Raw genomic sequence first — 23758 nt, 5'->3', positions numbered from 1 at the left:
CTTGTATGAAACAGAGGATCTTGAGTCTTATAATGTCCTACACATTCTCTGATGTTCGGTGCCCATCCCACAGTGTATACACATCTCAGCCTTTCAACCCGACGAGAACAATGGCCGACCTTTGACTGCTTTGCTATGTGGGCTAGTTTATGATGTTTAACCAGGAGGCTGTCATCTTAATGCATCTTCTCTACAGGCACCAGCCAAACCTGTGGAGACACATCTGGAAAATGGCATGATGATGATAAATTGGTGGTGAGAAGTCTGAGGACGTCTAAGTGGACGTGAATTTGCTGCACCTCCTAGTTTACCACATTAGAGTTGCAACGAATCGATTAGTTTTGTCAACTATTAAATTAATCTGCAACTATTTTGATAATTGATTAATCAGTTTGGGTAATTCTTTGCGAAAAAAAAGTCAAATATCTCTGATTCCAGCTTCTTAAATGTGAATATTTTCTGGTTTCTTTACTCCTCTATGACAGTAAACTGAATATCTTTGAATTGTGGACAAAACAAGACATTTGAAGACATCACACTGATCGACATTTTTCACCATTTTCTGAAATTTTATAGACCAAAAACTAATTGATGAATAAGAAAATAGTCGACAGATTAATCGACAATGAAAATAATCCTTAGTTGTAACTCTATACCACATTAACACTAGTAAACCAGCCTAATGCACTCATCAACCAAAGCATTGAAGATATAGTGTTAGCAGTAAAACAGAATTATTCAAACAGTAATCCTCACTTCATACCTTCTTCAGTTCAAGACGAAAAAACAGAATATCATCAAGTGATGGATAAAGAAGAAATTACTCACAAAACTCTAATAGTAAACCTATTCTTTGCCCTTGTTGTCAAGCTACAGGCAATGTCGACCAACAAACTCTGAAACTGCCTGCAGGCTACGCCCCAAGACTGAGAATAATTCCAACTAAAGTGAGACCTTTGGCAGAAATGATTAGTCAACCTCCAGATTTTATTGTGTTGGTGAACAATAGCCAAAAATGACTAAGAATTGTTGGGAATAAACGCAAGGGTAAATTACAGTTTGCCCCCGCATCATGTCCACACTTAAATTTGAGCAAGTTGCTTTGAGATCTGATGATACCACCTAACTCCCAATGTGCTCCCATGGGACCCCCTGCCCTTTGCTAGCAGGTGCAGATTATCCCCATTACCCCAGCCACACCTGTGCCTCCTCTGTCGTCCAGTATCCATATCCATCTCCTCACAACTGCCCCTCACTTTTTACTATCTGTTCTCTCTCTCTATGTCTCACACACATCTGCTGTACACCGTGGGGATGGCCGGTTCAGGTGCGCTGCTCAAGTAAACCAGGGCCATCGCCACAGGCAATTTAATCCTCACCAGCTGAGTCCATCCACTCCTAAAACTCAAGGCTTCTCTGTGTTTGGGGAGCGCAAAAGCAAAGAAATGTACAGGTCAATCCAGGATTCTCCTCAGCACACCATTTACGAATTTATAATATGCATATGGTTAAAGTGCACGTAACAAAATCTGTGAAAATAAAACTTTGCTCAGCATTATTTAGTCACGTTTAAGTGCCAACGGCACCACATCTTACTATATGTTTCAGCTGTCAGAGATGGGATGGGCCTTTTAAAGAAACATACTGGATGCCTGACTCTCCTATTTTTACTCTGGCTGAGCTAAAAATCCACTGTTGCAAAAATAATCCTGACTACCACAGCTTTAATATATAATATGGTGCCTAGAATGGTGGACCAAATAAAAAAATGTGCAACATGGCAGGCCTAATTCCCAAGATAAGTAGTTCAGCTTCAGCAACCATCAGGATTCCCAAATGTATTCAGGTCAAACATGGATGTCAAAGACATCCATGTTTTTGGACCCCCATCTGCTGAGGTTTTTGTTTATATGGATTCCTTCCGAAATGGATACTGTAGAAAAGCTATTGTCAGAACAATTACGACTGTTAAATCTTACAGATTACAAAAAACAAAACAGTAAAATTACACAGGATATACACACTGTCGTTGATTGACCTACAGTAGGTATCGCAATTTTTTTTTTATGATTTTGAAATCGATTTTTTAATGCTAGAATACACATATTTGCTTCATTTGAGTCTGTACGTTCCGTATCCGTCAACCAACACAAACTGCAGTCGGCAGCGGCGAGCCGAAACCAAAAAGTAGAAAACGAGGGAGGTTCCACGTGGATACAACCTGCACCGTCACATTTTAAATCCGAAACACTACACATACAGTAAAGTATGGAAACACTTTGGATATCACACATAACCAGGAAAAGCAGAGCTAGACATCACAGCTAAAGCTGCACGATAACTCTGTCGTGGACAGGAAACGTTATCGTATCGTAACGTGCTGTCAGGCCAGCCGTCACTCTCATCTCCGTGGTCAAATCGGCCGACGCTACAACTGTAGAGCACCCATATACTGACATTTATGTTAAATGCATTCAAACAGCGCCGATGGAGCTGACCATGGATGTACAAAGAGAACAGATGACGGGGAGAACTAGCGATACACTTGGTGAAGTTAGCGGAAGTATACATGTGTGACTACGTCCAGTTTTCAAAATGTTCAAAAGATGTCAACTAAAAAACAAGAAATACGATTGATTGGATTATGTTTACCAGAAGAATAAAACATGACATGTCCCTTATAAAGTAAAAAGAAAATTTGTGAGGGAAATGTCTTTATTCTCTGATTTTTGGGTTGTTTGAAAAAAATTCAATAAATAACATCTGACAATGACTGATATATTTGACTTCAGGATATCTATGACTACATACATGCTGAAAATCAAACATTTTTACCTTATTAATTTAGATATTTTTCAAAGTAACAGTCCCTAGAAGTGTATGATTCAACTTTTTCCCATGGCAAATCGCAATAAATCGTAATATCGAATCGCAATACTTGTAGAATCGGCACCCAAGTATCGTTATCATATCGAATCGGGAGATAGGTGTATCGTGCAGCCCTAGTTTTTGGAGAACACTTGAAAAACTGAACCAAGCTGCTGGATTTCATTCACAATTCCTCCCTTTTGCTGCCCCCTAAACTGAGCTCCCATTCAGAACCAATTGTGACTCTCTAAAAAAGCAATGACTCTAATGTCATTTTTGCAGCTTAGATAACGATAGAGAGAGAAAAAGACAAGAAGAAAGAAAGCCAAGGAAGGAAGGAGAGGAGGGAGAGATAGATAGAGGCTAGACAAACAGGACAGAGCAGGGTCCATATGATGTGAGCAGCGGCAGCAGACTGGCGAGCAGCAGGCAGCACAGGAACCCACTGCGACCCAAAAGATGTGGCACGGATGGTGGAGGATTACGTCATCGAGAAAAAGGAGGACGCCTCATCATCACAGCAAAAAACCTTCACATCTATTACTTAACAGTTAACAGATTATCAATCAGCATGCACGGGTGCTTTTATATACCATTTATGTTTGCAAAAAAACAATTATTGATGCATGCGCAACAATGAGCTGCTTATATCCACACATATAGGCCTATAATGTGACATGAGAATACTGTGACAAACGGTGCTCCACCAAACCTATGGCAATTATTGACGTCTTTTTTATGTGAAGGCTCTGTGCTCGCTATATCTATCTACCTGCAAAATAAACACATTATCTCAGTCAAACAACACCTCCACTACAATTCGGCATAGCAAAATAACCCAAATAATCACTAATTAATGTCTAAATGATGAAGAAATGTCATCTTTTCAACGCAGAAATGGTGCTCCACACCAAACCTATAGCAATTATTGACGTCTTTTATATGTGAAGGTTCTGTGCTCGCTATATGTATTTACCTGCAAAATAAACACATTATCTCAATCAAACAACACTCCCACTAAAATTCGGCATAGCAAAATAACCCAAATAATCACTAATTAATGTCTAAATGATGAAGAAATGTCATCTTTTAACGCACACACTGTGCTTCCCATTGAACACCAACTGGTCATTAAAGGGCTTATTGGACATTGTCTATGAATGAGCTATTAACAAACCTATTGAACTCAAACAAAACGGCTCACTTGATTAAAGTTTAATAATTAAATTAAACCTTTTAAATACATACCAACACTGCGCACACAGCTGCGTAAAGTAAGCAGCCAAGATATTGAATGGAGAGAGAAGCAGCAGCCTGCTAACATGCTACACAACCACCTGGCTATTAAATGGATTAAAAATGTATATTACGGCCTTATACTTATTATAGCGAGGTGCCACTCAATTAGACACAAGTGTATTAACAAAACAAGCCTAATTTGAGAAGCGTTATCACAATATTAGTAGCCTTTTTTAGCTGTGCAACTTGGGGTTAAAAAGTGACAGCGCTAAGCTAAAGTCAGTTGGAAGCAAAAGCTAACGTCAGTTGGAGACTAAAGCTAACGTCAGTTTGAATTTAAAGCTAACGTCAGTTGGAAGCAAAAGCTAATGTCAGTTGGAACCTAACGCTAACGTCAGTTGGACACTAAAGCTAACGTCAGTTGGAGACTAATGTCAGTTGGAGACTAAAGCTAACGTTAGTTTGAATTTAAAGCTAACGTCAGTTGGAGACTAATGTCAGTTGGAGACTAAAGCTAACGTTAGTTTGAATTTAAAGCTAACGTCAGTTGGAGACTAATGTCAGTTGGAGACTAAAGCTAACGTTAGTTTGAATTTAAAGCAAACGTCAGTTGGAATCTAAAGCTAACGTCAGTTGGAGACTAAAGCTAACGTTAGTTTGAATTTAAAGCTAACGTCAGTTGGAATCTAAAGCTAACGTCAGTTGGAAACACTGTTGGCCTGGTGAGTGAGTCTCTTTTCTTACCGTCATAAACTGCTCCAGGGGCGTCCAGTTTTTAAGGAATATAATTGTTTTGCCGTGTGAGGAAATGTTTTGTGTAGGGGCCAAATAGCCCGAACATCCAGAAGAAAAAAAAGGATCAGTTCACCCGCTGCCGACGATGAAACCCGAGCATCATCACCATCATCATCACTAGTATCACCGTCTTCATCAGTTCAGGCTCGCTGGGAGTCCGGCTGCTGCTGCTGCTGCTGCTGCCTCACCACCTCACACACATCCATCCAGATCCAGATCCAGAACCAGCTTCCAGCTTCCAGCATCCAGCAGAGCAGAGCGGGGCCTCCTCCTCCGGGGCTCGACCATGCGACTCGGTGCTCGGCGACGACGACGGATAATAATCCACAAGACCTCCGAGGAGCTCCCCCGCAGTAAGCATTGGCGACTAGACGACTAGGAGGCGACTAGCAGTAGGCATTTCAGGGTCGAAAGAGAATGAAGAATATATTCCCACGGTGTGCGTACAAGTAAAGATGGGCGAAAAGGTGAAGAATCTTTGGACATCAAGTCACAGAAATAGTCCAAACGTGTGTGACTTTTCCTCTCTCTCCGTTGTTGTCAGCGTCCCCTGGTCTGGTTCTCTCTCTCTGCAGCTGCTCCGCTCTGCTCTGCCTGCAGCACAGCAGCGAGCAGCACAGCGACGTCATGGCGCAAACAGAGCGCACAGCCATGGCGCACAGGGGCGGAGCCACGGAGCGGAGCCGGGAGGCGCGCTGTTTGGAAAGGAGCGCACCTCCAGGTAGGACTACTGCTCCAAAATACACTACCATCTTTTTAATATCCCTTATTAGGTATTATATTGTAGGTCTATGGTACGACGGTATGACAGAGTATTAGGGCCACATTGGGGGAAAAAAATAAATCTGAGATTTCGAGATTAAAGACAATATTACGAGAATAGAGTCATAAATCTATACGAAAAAAGTCGTAATATTATGAGAATAAAGTCAGAAGTCTACGAGAAAGAAAAAGTTGTGATATGAGAATAAAGTCAGAAGTTTACGAGAAAAAAAAGTCGTAATATGAGAATAAAGTCATACGTTTATGAGAAAAAAAGGGGTAATATGAGAAAAAGTCACAATATTATAAACCAGTAATTTTACGTGTTATTTTCTTTTTTTCTCGTAAATTTATGACTTTATTCTGGAAATCTCCGATTTTTCCCCCCTTTTTTTGTTTGTCTTTTTACCTAGAATGGCTTTTTTGATAGTAAAGGTTGCTGACACCTGCCTTATCTTAATATGTACTGCAAAACGTATGGGTGTATATGGGTGTTTCTGCAACTAGGCTGCGGGCATTTTTAAGTCCCAGCAATGAAATTTGGGATTTTTGTTATAATTTGCAGTGCAATGCTTGATAACTATACACACAGTCTTATTGACCATCTTGACATAAAAAGTAATTACTAAATAATATGATTTAATGAAATTTATAAAGCATTTTATGGGTCCAAACACCCCTTTTCTTCATGTTCAATGTTGAGATAGCCTACGTAAAATTAATTAATTCACTTATATGACATTATGTCAAAAGGAATTTTTTTTTCACATTACTATACACCATATTAAAATTATTCATTTACAACACATGTAGAATATGTGTAGCCTAATGTATTGCAATGCAGTTTGCTTATATCATTATGTAAAACACATAAAAATTAAATAAAATTTAATTTATTATTATTTTTAAAGGCATTTAAAAAAAAATGTTCTAATGTGTTTGCAGAGGGCATTGGCAATGAGAATTTATGTCATAATATGGCTGATAATGCCTTGTTCGTAGTGGGAACCAAACGTCAGATATCTTCCACAGAAATAAACAAAATAATCATTTTAGACATGCCAATTTTTTTTTTAATTCACAATCAGATTTTTTTTCAGGAGAAGCCAAACTTTTATTCAGCACCGTTCTAAAAGCTCTGTGAATGTATTCTTTTTTTTTTATATACAGTATATTTATATATTCGTCTACATAAAAATATGATCAATAAGCCCTTTAAATAAAGTTATTCATTCATTGGAATGCATTATTAACTTGAATTTAATTTATAAAAGAACCATGTCCCTACAGGAATCTTAATTTCAGAATGAATATCACTGTGTGACTTTTAAAATGAATGTAATTATGAAAATGTTCTTGTTCTCATTCACTTCAAGTCCAAGCCTGCCCATTCAGACCAGATGAATGTGTGGCCATGTCATTCATAAGACGCTGTAACAGAGGGATAGTAACACATTGTGAGAGTGCTGATGTGGGCTGTACTGACCTCAAGTGGCTTGAAAAAGAAACAGCCTACAATGCAGCTAACAATGGACCGTTGTACAGTAACTGTGTTTGGCATACAATGAAGAACGCAGATGAAGCGGAGTGGAGAGAACAAGACAACAAGCCCAGTGTTGTTGATACGCATATCTTAATAGACACTTTGTAGTCGGGGAAATGATGGAGTAGATCTAAAAATACACTCAAAACGTTGTTCTTTTTTTTACATTCATCATCAGATATTTATTTATTGATTTTTTTCAACTGTGTTTTTAATATATAAAGGGGCTTATTTTGGGCTTTTTTGATGCATAGTGCAGGGTGTCAAAGCCCACAATCTGCTGCATAATCGTGGATCTGGAACTAATCTTGCATCTTGCTCAAGGGCACTGTGACTTGCTGTCAGAGAACACTGAACCCAAGCTGTCCTGATTAAAAGCAGTCCCTCTACTCCACCAGATCTGCTGTCTGGATGCTTTTTATGTCCAGATTTTATCTCAACACGTGCCTTCTAGTTTCGACCCATTGAAAGAAAAAAACACAGTGGATTGTGGATTCCACTTAGTAGCTACTTCTACGGCATCCTCTACCTCAGGACAATGATGTTATAAGTCAGTGAATGTCTATCCTCAACACTATTAATTATATGCTTCTATATTTAGCTCAGTCCACAGGGTACAAGATTGGAACTGTAATTAAAACAGCATATCTGAAGCTTGTTAATATGCAGACAGACGACCTGAGGGAACTCGGGTGCTATATGATGAGTTGTGAGCCACAATAAGCTGCATATTAAGATTAATATCGCTAAACACATTAGTTAGGGTCATGCAAATGATGTGTGGGTACATCGAGTGTTACTTTGAGACCTGACCGGAGAGGAATAAAAGAACACTGCTGTTCATTATAGTGAATACAATTATTCATATAAGGACAAATGGATGGCTATGGGTATAAAGAGCACAGGGAAAGAGCTTTTATATAGTTGCACTGGGAAAATACTGCATTAACCAGTTCAATATCATGATGTCTACTTTAAGAATACACATATGAGCGGTACATACGGCTGCATTGTTTGGGGTTCATTGTCTCCAGGGCTGCAACTGACGATTATTTTCATTGTTGATTAATTTGTTGATTATTTTCTCCATTAATCGATTAGTTGTTTGGTCTATAAAATGTCAGAAAATGGTGAAAAATGTCTATGTCTATGTTTCCCAAATCCCAAGATGTCATCCTCAAATGTCTTGTTTTGTCCACAACTCAAATATATTCAGTTTACGGTCATAGGAGTAAAGAAACCAGAAAATATTCACATTTAACGGACCAATATGGAATATATTTACTATAATTATTCATAAAATGACCATTATATGTCATCAGAGATTAAGGAAACATGTTGAATTGAAATACTGGATTCTCTGACAACAATGCTACAGCCAGTATGTTCTCCTCTGAAATTGCAACACTGATCATTCCTAACAGATTCTAACTGTAATATCTAGAGCCAAAGAACAATGGCACCTTATTCTGCATGACAAAGACTGTTCACTCATATCTATTCAACAACATATATTTCATCAGCTCTTAACAGGTTTCAAAAATGTTTATTTGCACATTGGGTAACCACCTAAATCTTGTCTTTTCAGTCTCGCTAGCCACTAAATATTTGACACTTCCGGACTTTACAAAACTTGTCTTGTAATTTGCATTGTTCTGCACTTCAGGATACATAAAACGTTGCACAAAATAACATTCAGCACACGCGGGATGACATATTTCTATGAAAAATATGTCAAAAAACTATTTGGACAAGGTTTTTTGCTTCTAAAAAACGCTCAGGAAGCCTCCTACTCTGCTATTTTTCACAGTGATAAGCACAGCTTCATTCATCATTACAGGTTCAGGTGACATCCATTTCTTTTCAAGCTTTTTCCTCTCTGAGCAGAGTGAGGATCCCTTCCCTCCTGGATGTGTATGGTGTGTGTTTCAGCTTGAGGAGGTGAGCAGGAAACAGGTTCCCACTGGGAGCATACATCTCCTGTCCCTTCTGCCCCATCAGGGAGCGCAGCGTCTTGTTTCTCGACAGAATCTTATCGTAAAACTCCACCCCTCCTTTGGCATAATCACGGGACACTCCCGCCGCATGCTTGTCTGAGCTGTAGTCAATCCACTGGCTGACGGCATCCGAGGTGAGAAAGTAAGACACGGCACCCACTCCCAGCGCCACAACGTTCACACCTCCACGAAGTAGTGGAGGCCCAGCGTGGATCCCGAACAACTGCTTCATTAGCAAGCTGTATATCCAAACCCCTCCCAGGCAGACTGGGGCGACAGCGGCACTCAGAACAGGTCCTCCAGACTGCAAGCGGGCCACTTCTCGTGCTATGGCAAACTTCTGCGCCTCGAGGGAAAACACCAGCGCCTCCTGCAGAGCAGAGCCAGTGTCGCTGCTCCAGTCCACCGCTTTGCCGTTGATGAAAATGGTGCGGTTGGTGATTCCGCTCTGGTCATCGGACGTGCTGTTAAAGTTCGCTGGGATGCCAATTTGGGCTCCTGCAGAAAGCCACGGGACGCCAGCACCAACCGTGTGGAACCCATAGGAGGCGAAGGCAGAGAAATTCTTTGGTGAGCTGACACCGTAGTCCTTCAACACCTGCAAATGACAACAACAACATTGGAATTTAGATTTTTATGTCACTTTATTTTCTTTGCACATTGTGATACTATACTTTAATGGTACTGCTCCTCCATGAACTATGAATGGCTGTCAAAGTTAAGGCGATAACGCGTTAACGCAAATTCCTTTCAACACCACTAATTTCTTTAACGCTTTAAGGCAACTTGCAATTTTTAGGATGTAGTGGGCTCAGTTTTAAAGCTACAGTGAAGAGACTGGCATCATATGAACCTAGAACTAGAAAACTAGAAAACCTAAAGAATCCATTGGTACCAACCATGTCATACTAACTTGTCGCAAAGGCTAAATCACGCTCCAAGGTCAGGCTAAATCTTTGCGAGGAAAAACTGGCTTGGGGATTTTCAAAGGAGTCCCTTGACCTCTGACCTCAAGATATGTGAATGAAAATGGGTTCTATGGGTACCCACAAGTCTCCCCTTTACAGACATGCCCACTTTATGATAATCACATGCAGTTTGGGGCAACTCATAGTCAAGTCAGCACACTGACACAATGACAGCTGCAGTTTGCCATGTTATGATTTGAGCATATTTTTTATGCTAAATGCAGTACCTGTATATTTGTCATTGTTTTGTGTTGTTAATTGATTTTCAAGAATAAATATATACATACATACATTTGCATAAAGCAAGCATATTTACCCACTCCCATGTTGATATGAGTATTAAATACTTGAGAAATCTCCCTTTAAGGTACATTTTGAACAGATAAAAAATGTCTCATTGTTTCATTCATTGTTTTGTGAAGGGAATCTATGCTTTGTGATGCTGTAATTTATTGAATTTGACTATTGTTCTTACTTCAACTCTGGTAAAAATGTTGTGCATACTGACAACAACCCTGACATAACTGTTATTTCTAGAATATAGTGTTTTTTAATAGTTCAATAGCTGGCAAAGAAGTGAATTTCTCAGTGTAATGTTGTTTGGGTCTTTTATCTCATCTGTAAGTAACTGTACAAATCTAACTCAGTATAACAACAACTGTTATTAAATGTAACCTCGAAGGTAGATTGAACAACACTACCTGCTGGAAAACATCCTCGAGCTTCTCAGACAGCGTGACCGGTTCTCCTTTGGACCAGGCCTGATACAGCTGACGGTAGGAGATGTCAGGGAAAACATGGTAGAACATGTTGGCCGCAAAGACGCCACCACAGCTCGCAATGATCAGCGGAGTCCTGTACTTCTGAAGTAGCACTGCGTACTTGAGGAAGCGAGACGCCATGTCACGTCTTTGTTTTGTCTTTGTCTTTGGTGCACAGACTTCAGTAGGTGGCATCTGTGAAGGAGGCAGAAGACACAATCATGAGTAAACCAACAGACCTGTATGTTGTATATATGCAGAAAGTGAACTCAACAGAAAAGACCCTCTCTATACCAGGGCTTCAATTCAATGAATACAAATTCAACCAATTACATAAGGCAGCACTGGGAAACCTCCAGTCTACTTCCACTAACTCCTTGTTTGGGAGAGATTTCTGCTGGAAAAACTTGGTCCCCCTCAACCAGAAATCCAAATTTAGTGGGATTCAGCACCCAAGAACAAGAACACTTCAGGCGAGGATTTGAACCTTTGTTGTCCTGTTGAAGGTATATTTTCTTTAACCACTAAGCCTCCGTAACATCACCTTCACAGACCATATTATTCAGTTAGCTTTAGATAAATGGTGTACATGGCAGTCCCTGATCATAACAACAGAGACACTGGGAACACAGCATCATGGCAAGTTGACTTTTCCTGGTCTTAAAGGTTGCATATTATAAAAAAATGAGATTTTCATGTTTTTTTTATTATAAAGCAGGCTTAAATCCTATATAAATACTGTGAAAGTATCGAAACACTCAATCCACAGGGAAATACACACAGCCCGTATTCAGAAACTGAGCTTTTGAAACAAGCCGTCAGGATTCCAGCCCATTCATGATGTCACGAATATACAATATTTAGACCCTTGACATAATTTTAAACATAAACATTCTAAATGTGTCCCAGTTTATTCCTGGTTGCAGTGTATGAGAATGACATCAGCTGACAGGAAGTACACATAGACCTAAGCTGTTGCCTAGCAGCGCAATTCTGTTGCAATTCTGTCAAAATGTGCTAAAACGGAGCGTTTCAGACAGAGGGTGAATACAGGTATATTCAGGCCGACAGTATGAGGAAAATAAAGGGTATTTTTGAACATTACAGCATGTAAACATGTTCTAGTAGAAACACAAAATACAAGTATGAACCTGAAAATGAGCATAATATGGGACCTTTAAAAGTGCATTTCACCACAGTTTTCTGAACTTATTTGATATTATAAACTGGGTGAAATGACTAATGAATCTCCTGCATGAGTTTGAAGTCCCAAAATAAAATATAAGACCATGTCAACAGTCATACACAAAATATGTTAGCAACCTTATGAGTCACAAAGACTGCTATATTTGATTGTCTTAGCACCTCTGAATTGAAGTACATGTCAATCACTATCTGTAGGCATTTAACCTGCTAAAAACAAGAGAAAACAGCACTAAAATGCCCCAAAAGTACCCTTAAACCGACACATTGAGTTTGTAGTTATCTACAATGTAAAGCAACCTCAGCTAACTGAGCCAATAATGAAAAACTACTATGAGCTACTTTAGCATTAGTTAGCTTAGTAGTTCACTGAATGCAAAACATATTGAGGCTAAAAACAACAGTAGTTATTGTAATTCATAGCAAACAAACAACTTGTTAAACTCACGTGTTCTCCACATCTCTGCAAGGACAACCGAAAACTGATCTTACATGACAGAACAGCTGTCCGTAAAGCGATTTAGCTGTCGTCAGGGTGTTGCACGACAGTTTTACGACAGTCGATTTTAAAGTCTGGCAAAGTGTTTAACCTCATATTTATGTATTTAAGACTTTTGTATAATGAAAATCTTTATTAAAAAAACATAAAGCAATGAACACAAGAGCAGCTGTCATTCAGACTTAGAGAACGCTGAATTTAGGAGCACAGAATATTACAAATATATAAATAAAAAATGTAACTAATAGATATTACCATGAAACTTCCCCAGTTGATTACTTACATTAAGGCAATTATTTTTTTATGTTTAAATATGCAAATAATGCATCATCCTAATAAATATGAACATGGCATAAAGCCAGGCTTAAATTTTTTTACAGAAGGAATTTTGGATATCTCTTTGTATCACTCCATAAATCAGAAAATACTGTCAATAGCCAAAAAACATACAAAAAAATAAAAATGAAAATAGAAATGCACATGGGCGCCCCTCCTCATTTTCTGCATTAAGGTAACAAATGAACAAATAAATAAATAGAAAAAGAAAGACACTTTTCACCCCTGTAACTCTCATTTTAGTGGAACTGATTAAACACTTTTAAGATAACCATATCTGGGACCAATTGTTTATTTATATTATAATAAATACAGCTATTTATTCAAATTAAAATCTTAACTTTTGTCTAAAAACCATTGTGATGTCTGATGTGTGTCATGGTTTACGGGGTGTTGAACCCTAACCGTGTCCAAATCCAAATTTTGCCTAGGGCACCAAAAGGGCTAGAGCCTCAGGATATGAATGATACTATATGAACAAACTCCTCTGTAAAAACCTTCGAATATAGATGGGAATGAAACTGGAAAGTTTGGTGGATGTAAGAGCTACTGATGTGGGGATTTCCGGCTCAGAATCTGAGAAAAAAACAAAACTATTTTTTGTCATTTTGACCTTCACAGATATGGATACATTTTGCAAGACACTACAGGTGAATAATGTAAAAAATAATTAATATATATCACCATGAAACTTCCCCAGTTGATTACTTACATTAAGGCAATTCTTTTTTTTATGTTTAAATATGCAAATAATGCATCATCCTTATAAATATGAACATGGCATAAAGCCAGGCTTAAAGTTTTTTACAGAAGGAATTTTGGATATCTTTTTGTATCACTCCATAAATCAGAAAATACTGTCAATAGCCATAAAACATACAAAAAAATAAAAATGAAAATAAAAATGCACATGGGCGCCCCTCCTCATTTTCTGCATTGAGGTAACAAATGAACAAATAAAGAAAGAAAGAAAGAAAGACACTTTTCACCCCTGTAACTCTCATTTTAGTGGAACTGATTAAACACTTTTAAGATAACCATATCTGGGACCAATTGTTTATTTATATTATAATAAATACAGCTATTTATTCAAATTAAAATCTTAACTTTTGTCTAAAAACCATTGTGATGTCTGATGTGTGTCATGGTTTACGGGGTGTTGAACCCTAACCGTGTCCAAATCCAAATTTTGCCTAGGGCACCAAAAAGGCTAGAGCCTGCCCTGAATCAGGATATGAATAATACTATATGAACAAACTCCTCTGTAAAAAACCTTCGAATATAGATGGGAATGAAACTGGAAAGTTTGGTGGATGTAAGAGCTACTGATGTGGGGATTTCCGGCTCAGAGTCTGAGAAAAAAACAAAACTATTTTTTGTCATTTTGACCTTCACAGATATGGATACATTTTGCAAGACACTACAGGTGAATAATGTAAAAAATAACCATGAAACTTCTCCAGTTGATTACTTACATTAAGATAATTATTTTTTGTATTACAAGTTTTCTGAAATGTTATGCTTAAATATGCAAATGAGGCATTATCTAATGGTAACTTTGGGTGAATTGAGGAGAAATCTACAGACACAAGAAGACAAAGTAGTAAAATAAACACCTAAATGTGTATTTTGGATGTTTTCTTTCTACTAGTCTGAAAGAAGACATGTTATGGAAGCAAAATAGCCCAAAATCTAAAAAATTGACCAGTGCATGAAAAACTACATTTTTGCCTGGGTCTCACCTTAAAATGAAAGGCAGCATTCTTGAGATGTTATGCAAAATAACATGTTTGTTAAATTGCAAATGATCGACCTGACATTGTTTTTATGTGTAATTAATAAACAATCGCTGGAAATAATAGTGTAATGACTTGTTATAGAATAGCACCTGTTAAGTTGTTAACCTTAACACAACCTGATAGTCTAATGATTCACACTCTTTTTCAGAGATAACGTGTTTTATTGTTTTTGTTTATATTTTTTTCCTTACATAAGTTCTTCACAAAGTTATGCATATTAACGTAGTTTTAATGACAAAATAAGGCACTCCGGTGTGGCAGAGAAATGCAAAAAGAAAAAATACAATCAATCAAAACTTTTAAATTGTTAATTCATTGCAACAGTATACGTGGCCATAACAGTACCGCCACCTTGATGGTATGTTAACAAAGTGAAAAATACAAATACAAAACAGTAATAAAGTGTCCAACTACTCAAATTGAGTAATTCTGCTACCATTTAGTTAAGCTGGAAAAGGTCCCCAGTGCAGCTTTAGCATTTCCATTCACAGGTGTAGTATAAAGTATATGGTCTAACCACACCTCGACACCGTCATTATCATTAGACCATTCATATTTCTGCAGTTCTGCACAATGTTTTCAGTTAGAAATACAGCATGTTGGTAGTTTTGAGGCTATTTTACATTGATTGCACACATCTCTGAATATACAATTACTATTATTAAAGGGTAACTTTGGTATTTTTCAACGTGGACCCTATTTTTCCCATGTTTTGGTTTCTAATTGTTTCTTTTTCTCAAAGAAATGTGTGAACAAGTGGTATTGTTGATATAGGGTGTTCAAAGGCCAAATTTTAGGAAAAATGCACTCCTTGTACACTTAACAAAATTTTACCTTTCACGTTTGGTTTGGGCTCAAAAAAAAAAAAAATAAATAAATTGTTAGCAGACACCTGTACCTGTCCAGGGATCAAATTATCTTCATTATGGTTCAAGTACGTGAGTAATTGAAGGTTATTTAGTATTAATACAAAACTGATTCCGCTCTCCCCATCACCAACTTATGAAAATAGTCATTTTTACAAATGTTTCCTATTTTCACAAAGAAATGTGTGGACAGGTGACACTGTAAATATAAGATGTTCAAAATCAGACTGTAATTTATTCAATTTAAATGATCATTTTAACCCAGAACAAGGTGTCCCAACTGTCCTGGGGAGGCAGAATTTGGGGAAAATGCACTCCTTGTACATTTAACGAAATTGTGCCTTTTCATGTTTGGGTTTGGCTCCAAAGAACGTGATAAATTGTTAGCAGACACCTGTATCTGTCAATTAGTCTGTGAGTAATGGAAGGTTATGACAACCGACACCGCTCTCTCCATCACCAGATCGTTTTGATCTCGTAATCCTCCAGCTCCTGCGTTGTTGTCACAGAGAGATTCAAAGGGAGTATCTTCAGTGGGACGTCGCTCCAGGTGTTGAAGTACGGAACCAGCCTGTCGGTGAATGTGTGTGTGAAGGTGTGTACGACTGTGTTCGTATCTAGATCCAGGAAGGATAGCCTCCCTCTGTCCCAGTCCAGGTGCACTCTGACCCTCAGGAGCCGGCCCTTCAGCCGGCCCTTCAGCACAGACACCGGGCACGATGGGGAGAACGCTGTGAGTTTACCATTACAGGACCTCACCATCCATAACCCAGACAGCACGTTTCCCATCCTCTGAGCGTCCGGTGCCATCACACCCAGAGCCCACACACGGTTATCCCCGACCTCCACGTCCCAGCTGTGACTCCCAGACACGAAGCCCTCAACTCCCATCACACTGCGGTGTTGCTCCATCCTCTCCGGGGTTGGAGCGACAGTCTGTTCTGGTCCATATCTCACACTGGTTAACCCTTCAGACAGGTGGAGCTCTGGATGGGTGGTGTTGGGGTTCAGGATCACAGGCGTGTATGACACTATCTCTTTCATTTTGCACCACACATTGAAGCTCATGTTTCCCAGGTATTTGGCAACGTGGATCAGGGCCCCTGTGACCGGCTCTGGGTCCTCAGGCAGGGGACGCTGAGCTGCGCTCCTTAAAGCTTTCACTTTAAAAAGAAAGGATGTGTCATTTTCTCTCATCCCTCCCTCTATGGTGTTTATGGTACTTTCCAAGGTGTTTACCTCACCAGTCAAAAGTGCAATCTTGTCCTTCATCATCTCCCTCTTATACTCTTCTTCTTCCTTTAATGCTGCAATCCTGACCTCTTTCTCTCTGAGCAGAAACTGCTGAAGCACCTCAAACTCCTCTGTTATCTTCATCTCTGTGTCCAGAGCTTGTTTCTTGATTTCTTCATGTGTTTTCTCGCAGTTTACTTTCACTTCACTGAAGAGTTTCACTTTCTCTTGTAAAGAACTCACGTACTCCTGGAGATCATCTCTGTGAGTCTGTGCAGCCTCGTCTGAAGGGGTGAAGCAGTGGTTTCTGTGCAGGTTGGACTCTTTGCAGACTACACAGATGGGGGTCTGGTGGTCTCTGCAGAACAGCTTCAGCCTCTCGTTGTGGAGGCTGCAGTAGACACCTGAGTCCACCTCCAGCTGAAACGCCTCGCACAGGTTCTTCAACACTCGGTTACTTGGTAGCACCTTAGTGGAAGACACTCTGCAGACTGGACACTCACGTCGTTGCTGGGTTCTCCACCATGTCTGCACGCAGACTTTGCAGAAGCTGTGGCTGCAACGGAGGAGAACAGGGTCTTTAAAGATGTCCTGGCAGACAGGACAGAAGAGCTCTTCTCTTGGTGCAAGCCAGGTGGATGACATCTCTTCTTCTTCTTCTTTGAGGTTTAAGACTGAACTTCCCGACAGGTTGAACTTGTAGGTTAATGAACTGAAACACAACACTCTAGTTGTTTATTATAAAGTTGAGTGAAGTTGCTCTGCTGCCGGTCAGTCGTTTACTTTCACACATCCCTCCTCTGATTGGCTGTAGTGGGATTCGACGCCTTGCTATTGGCCACTGAGCTGATGACGTAGAGCAGCTGGAATTCACCTGAATGTGTCACTTTAAAGCTGCACCGCCCTCTGCTGGCAGACTGCTAATATAATATAATATAATATAATATAATATAATATAATATAATATAATATAATGTAATATAATGTAATATAATACAATATAATATCATATCATGTAATATAATGTAATATAATATAGTATAATATAATATAATATAATGTAATATAATTTGATATAATATAATATAATATAATATAATATAATATAATGTCATGTAATATAATATAATATAACATAACATAACATAATATAATATAATGTAATGTAATATAATATAATATAATGTAATGTAATGTAATGTAATATAATGTAATGTAATGTAATGTAATATAATACAATATAATATAATATCATGTAATATAATGTAATATAATATAATAGGTCAAGTTTAAAAAAAATGGTCTCACTTAATGAAATGGCTACTATCGGGACTAACATTATCACACATGAATACAATCAGGCTCATTGGATCCACAAGAGTCTCAGCTTCACAGTGATACCCAATTTATGTAATTCCAAGACTGTTTAGGGACTCCAGTATGCAGAAATATTCAAACCATCATTTTTAGAATAGGCAAAAATAACACATTTATACTGCATTCAAAAATCTGCATGTTTTTTTGTGTCTGTAAAGGGGAGACTCGTGGGTACCCATAGAAACCCATATTTATTCACATATCTTGAGGTCAGAGGTCAAAGGACTCCTTTGAAAAAGGCCATGCTAGTTTTTCCTCGCAAATATTTAGCCTATCTTTGGAGCGTTATTTAGCCTCCTTCACTCCTTCCTTGTTACCAGTGGATTTCTTAGGTTTTTAGGTCTAGTTACTAGTTTCTATGATATCTGTTCCTTCACTCTAGCTCTAAAACTGAACCTGCTACATCCTCTGAAAGACAGTAAAGTCGGTCAGGATCTCAAATAGACTTTAAAAAGAAAAAATGTGCATTTTAAGGCTACTGTGGTGACTTAAAAATAAATTAAAAGGTCAATATAGGCAAGTATTATATCATAATTTATTATTGTATGTATGTATATTATGTGTTGTTATGAGAGAAATCTATAAAGCCGAACAGTAAAGGTACAGAATAGATCAAAAAGAATCATAACAGAGTTATAAAACAAACTAAAACAAAGAGAAATGAGGAACAAAACAGGTGGAACTAACCAGAATCTCCCCCACATCTTCTTTTTTCTTTCCGAGCTGCTGCCAGTATCTGTGGGTGTGATGAATAGATGGGAATGGTTCATTACAGCCCTATTGGTATTTCCCATTCTTTCAAGAGACCCCGGCTATACTGCAATTACTGCGTGCTGTTTCACATCTATCTTCTATGTTCCACATTTCTCCAGATTGAGTCAAACATGCAGATTAGAAAAAGGGGAAGGGGGTGAGCACATGTGCGGTTGCTGTTGATCTGTAATGATGTGTGTTTCCTTTGAGGAGCTCTGAGACGTGGCTATATGCCTGTGAGCTGTTGTTAAATTTTAATGGTGTAGCTGAGTGTGGTGCGTATATGCACAGGATGCAAATGAAAGCTGGAACCATGCAGGTACACAACAGCTGATTTCCATGCACTCAGTGGCTGCACACATGGTGGTGGTGTCGAGGTACAGGAGGAAGTGAAAGTTGTGCAGTTGCTTAAGACGGTATGAGAGAACTTTCAGTATTGTACTCTTATTGCATGATGTGACGACCACAATATTTAAGATCAGCAACTTGCAGCTGCTGAAACAGTTAAATGTTTAGTATTCAGAGGGTTTTCATTAACATGGGACTTTAGATTAATGTTGATGCCAAATTAGTATGGTGCTAGTGTTGAGGTGGAAGTGTACTAGGGTGGGGCAGCCTAACACCCTTTTAAAAGAAGTTGTGTAACACACTGAGGACTTGTTTTGATTTCAGTTCTCATCTAATCCTGTAGATCCAAAGCAAGTCAGAGTGCAGGCCATTTTTGAAAGACCAACTAGGGTTGTAACGGTATACCACTATCAAGGTATACCGTGAAAGTTGACAGACAACTGACATATGTGAGTGTGTGAGTTAAAGATACAGACAGGAGCAGTCTGGCTGCTCTGTTGTACACCTACAGTATATGTTCATTGTTAAACCTGCAGTAGGTAGAATGTTTTTGGCGTCACTGGGCAAAAATTCCATAATAACCTTTCAGCATATTGTAAGAGAGAGAAAACTAGACTTCTACACCTCCTCGTGGCTCTGTTTTCAGGCTTTAAAAAATCTAGCCATCATCTTGAAGTGTACTGTTTAGCTGTAAAATTAGAAAGTGTGCTCTGTCTGGTGGGCAGTGCTTGGTATTTCCTCAACTGATCTCAACATGGCTGCCAGGTCACATTTTACAGCTAAACAGTACACTACAAGATGATTCTGAAAACATTTGAGGCAAGAAATAGGCATTATTGTAACAGAATATTGATTCATATTTGATCAGCGCTGCCTAGTTTGACCGTTTGATCGGAGTTTTGCGAGTGATTGACAGCTGCTCAGAGACGGCAGACTCCAGCTTGGCTCTGATTCCGGAGGACAACGGAGGACATGAAGGAACATTATTTTTTTCAGATTACCTGTTCCATGCACTACACTGTTTTATAAGAATAACTTGTTTTAATCATATTTGCTCCAACTGCTCCAACAAAAAGCACATTTTATCCTCTCAAACCATCATCACACTCTGTTCACTGAGCTCAGTTTACCCCTATCCAACTTGCAGTTTATCTCTTCATTAAAATACACTTCATTTAACATGCTCTTTAAAAATATTTATATACTTTCATCACATATAAAAATGAAATCTGCACAATCGGGAAAAGAGAAACTATGCAAATGAGAGCACTAGATTCATATAGTCATCTATACATAAAACCTTTAGAGTGATGATGCAGAATAACTAATACAACCTGGTGCATGTAGGGATGAGCTCTGTGTAGGACACTCACAGTCATTTTAGGCTAAAACTGAACATCCATCACTTTGCAGTGTATGTGTGAGCACGCATGTGTGTGTGCATATGTATTGTGATCGAGTCAGACGGTCTGATTCTAGTGAAGAAACAGCTCACTACTGTCTCCATGGAAACAGGCGAGAGGCGATGGAAGTGTGTGTGTCTCTGTGTTTGTGTGTGTCTGAAGGGAAAGAGACAGAGAGAGAATCCCCATCCTCTATTCTATTCTTTTCTATTCTAGTGTTCCTGACAGTCATGTGTAAGGGATGTATCCTGTGATGGACTAGAAGAAACCAAAACTGAATTCAAACCAGGTGCATTCTGTGTGATCTTTGCAGGATCTGAGACATGTTGATGTGTCCACGTGTTAAGTCAAGTGGTGAAGGAGTCAAACGTTTTTTAAGGGCAGCGTCCTGCATTTAGAGGTCAAGGAGGCTATTTGCTGGGCATTGATGTGCATTGGATTGTGACTGTGTTTTTTTTTACACATATACATGCATCAATACTGATACACACACACATACACACACACACACACACACACACACACAGAGACGTCACTGGTGCTTAATGACCCATGACACTGAAAGTCAATTCCACTTTTCAAGGTGATGAACACAGGTGATGTCCCTTAAGAGAAAATCAAGACTTAAATGTGTACAAATGCTACAAATATTCCTGTGAGAATAAACATGTTGAACACATCATGTGGTCTTGTATCATTGTGTCCATGGACGTTGATCCTCCAGGGCTGCCGTCAGAAAGGCTCACTCTACCTGACGCCAGCAGCATCTGAAGAAAAATGAGAGACACAAAGCAATCAATTCTCAAATTAAGATCCCATCAACTTGTCGTCCAATCCAGTGGAGTGACCTCTCAATGAATGGATAAATCAGTAACCCGGTCGATCAATTCACCACCTCCTGATTGCTTCCTACAAGTCTTCCAAAGCCTAAATCAATATGTCTCTACGTCAAACAGACTCCCCAGACACACTGGAAAAACAAATTCATGTGTCATTGCAGACCTGTTGAAAACATGTATCCTGTTGTGTACTTTTGATTTACTGTAAGGTCTTCCATACCTGAAGACTTCTAAAAAAAATAATTAAAGTCTGATAAGGCAGTGTCATATGACTTAAATGTACTGGATAGATCAATTTTCCAATTGTAGAAAAAATAACTTTTCTTGAGATGTCAACATGGCAAACTGCAGCCCAACAGGCAACAGCTGTCAGCGTGTCAGTGTGCTGATTTGACTATAACTTGCCCCAAACTGCATGTGATTATCATAAAGTGGACATGTCTGTAAAGGGGAGACTTGTGGGTACCCATAGAACCCATTTTCATTCACATATCTTGAGGTCAGAGGTCAAGGGACCCCTTTGAAAATGGCCATGCTAGCTATTCCTGGCCAAAATTTAGCTTAAGTTAGCAGCGTTATTTAGCCTCCATCCCAACAAGCTAGTATGACATGGTTGGTACCGATGGATTCCTTAGGTTTTATAGTTTCATATGATACCAGTATCTTCACTCTAGCTTTAAAACTGCTTAAAAATCACAGGTTGTGTTAATGCGTTAAAGAAAGTAGAGGCATTCAAATTAATTTGCGTTAATGTGTTATTATCGTGTTTACTTCGACAGCCCGAATGTGTATATATATGTATATATATATACATGTATATATATACATGTATATATATATAGAGAGAGAGAGCACTTCACTTCCCATCAGTTACTGTAATGTCAGTTATAAAACGCCTAATGTCTGGATTATGTACAGAGGTAACTCTAACCCCCACAACATGCTCCCTCTTCCTCATTTCAATTGAATTATTCACATCTTTCTCTCCCTCCCTCACATGCACGCGCACGCACACACACACACACACACACACACACACACACACACACACACACACACACACACACACACACACACACACCTCTGACTGTTACTGGTAATGGGCTCCTGCATCATAAACAGTCTTGCCAGTAATGTAGAAAATGTGTGTGTGCTTTATTTTTCTGAGCATGTGTGTGCTCTTATTAACTACACTCTGTCAAATCTCTTTAAATAAATAATATATCACATCTCATGAGATATCAGCATTCCTTAGTGTTGGAGTTTGCACCCCGTCCTCTGTGGTTTCGGGCTGATATCCTGATGATCTACTCATCATGCTCGCAAACAACCTCATCATTACCGAGGTTTCTGGGAAGCCGTTCTTTTAAGTAGCTAGTGTGACAGATGAATAAGTCATTCAGAGCAGCCTCTGTTTGAATTTGGTAACGGCAGACCTCGCCTGTCGGAGTTGTACCGCTTCATGACCCCTGGTATTTGCATTCAAATTATTTATCGACCCGTTACTGAGTAAGTTATGAGATAAGGAGTGTGATTGCTCAGCAGTGATTTATGATCAGTTTTTAATCTGTAAAACAAAAAATATAGACCTTCTTTATTCCTTCAGCACAGATCTGTTGGTATGCAGTCCGGTACATGCAGATTTACTGCTCAGCAAAATTAAACTGTAGACTGCAGCATCTGCCCTAATCTATTCTCTATATCACACACACACACACACACACACATACACACACGCACACACACGCACACACACACACACACACACACACACACACACACACACACACACACACAGTTCCCCTTTTTACTCTTGATTGATCAGATCCTTATCTGTTTCGTTGACCTCTAGCTAAAACGAACTTTGGGTGCAGTATCATATCCTTTTTTTCTTGAGTAAAAAATGGTTGACGACTTTACTTTATATTAAATGATTGCCTTTTATTTGACAAAAACACATGTGAAAACACATGTTTTTATTTTCCACATTTGAAATGTCAGAAAATCTACAAGGGTGCAATGCATTAAACAGAGAAGAAAAAAATGGAGATTTATTATTAGGCAGCAGCACAGTTACAAACATAACAGTTTGAAACGAAGACAAAGAGCAAATAATGATGAAAGAACCACCTAAATAAGTGAATAAATCCAGAAGAGTAAATGACAAAT

General features: G+C 38.8%; 3 protein-coding genes and 1 long non-coding RNA gene across 4 annotated transcripts in view; 1 reads left to right on the top strand and 3 right to left on the bottom strand.

Annotated features, from left to right (window-relative positions):
- ptpn4a (protein tyrosine phosphatase non-receptor type 4a) overlaps nt 1–5497 on the bottom strand; it is an 85802-nt gene extending 80305 nt beyond the window's left edge. Inside the window, exon 1 of the mRNA XM_037790321.1 lies at nt 4852–5497. The gene's annotated coding sequence lies outside the window, so the exon portion shown is untranslated. The remainder of the gene's footprint in view (nt 1–4851) is intronic.
- Nucleotides 5484–7606, top strand: LOC119500550. The gene is made up of 2 exons (XR_005209638.1): nt 5484–5623; nt 7041–7606. It is a non-coding gene; the product is annotated as an uncharacterized LOC119500550 (long non-coding RNA).
- Nucleotides 7607–8733: 1127 nt separating this feature from the next.
- tmem177 (transmembrane protein 177) lies at nt 8734–12694 on the bottom strand. The gene is made up of 3 exons (XM_037790324.1): nt 12585–12694; nt 10874–11128; nt 8734–9802 (listed from the first exon to the last, which is right to left on the bottom strand). Exons 2-3 carry the CDS (start codon nt 11126–11128, stop codon nt 9071–9073), a joined length of 987 nt encoding a protein of 328 aa, XP_037646252.1. The 5' UTR covers nt 12585–12694; the 3' UTR covers nt 8734–9070.
- A 2214-nt stretch (nt 12695–14908) lies between these two features.
- Nucleotides 14909–19674, bottom strand: LOC119500546 (nuclear factor 7, brain-like). Its single transcript, XM_037790323.1, has 2 exons — nt 18934–19674; nt 14909–17581 (listed from the first exon to the last, which is right to left on the bottom strand). The coding sequence occupies exons 1-2, from the start codon at nt 19038–19040 to the stop codon at nt 16093–16095; spliced, it is 1596 nt and encodes a 531-aa protein (XP_037646251.1). The 5' UTR covers nt 19041–19674; the 3' UTR covers nt 14909–16092.
- Between the last annotated feature and the right edge of the window lie 4084 nt (nt 19675–23758).

The sequence above is a fragment of the Sebastes umbrosus genome, chromosome 13 (assembly GCF_015220745.1).
Source record: "Sebastes umbrosus isolate fSebUmb1 chromosome 13, fSebUmb1.pri, whole genome shotgun sequence".
NCBI classification, from domain to species: Eukaryota; Metazoa; Chordata; class Actinopteri; order Perciformes; family Sebastidae; genus Sebastes; species Sebastes umbrosus.
Note: the sequence above shows the minus strand (reverse complement) of the source record. Positions and strands in the feature narration are given on the sequence as shown.

Coding starts and splice junctions, on each gene's coding strand:
- tmem177 (XM_037790324.1), bottom strand. CDS start 11,128: ATGCCACCTACTGAAGTCTGTGCACCAAAGACAAAGACAAAACAAAGA. Junction 9,803..10,873: donor TCGAGGATGTTTTCCAGCAG/GTAGTGTTGTTC, acceptor TGTCATTTGCAG/GTGTTGAAGGACTACGGTGT.
- LOC119500546 (XM_037790323.1), bottom strand. CDS start 19,040: ATGGGAAATACCAATAGGGCTGTAATGAACCATTCCCATCTATTCATC. Junction 17,582..18,933: donor AAGATGTGGGGGAGATTCTG/GTTAGTTCCACC, acceptor GTTGTGTTTCAG/TTCATTAACCTACAAGTTCA.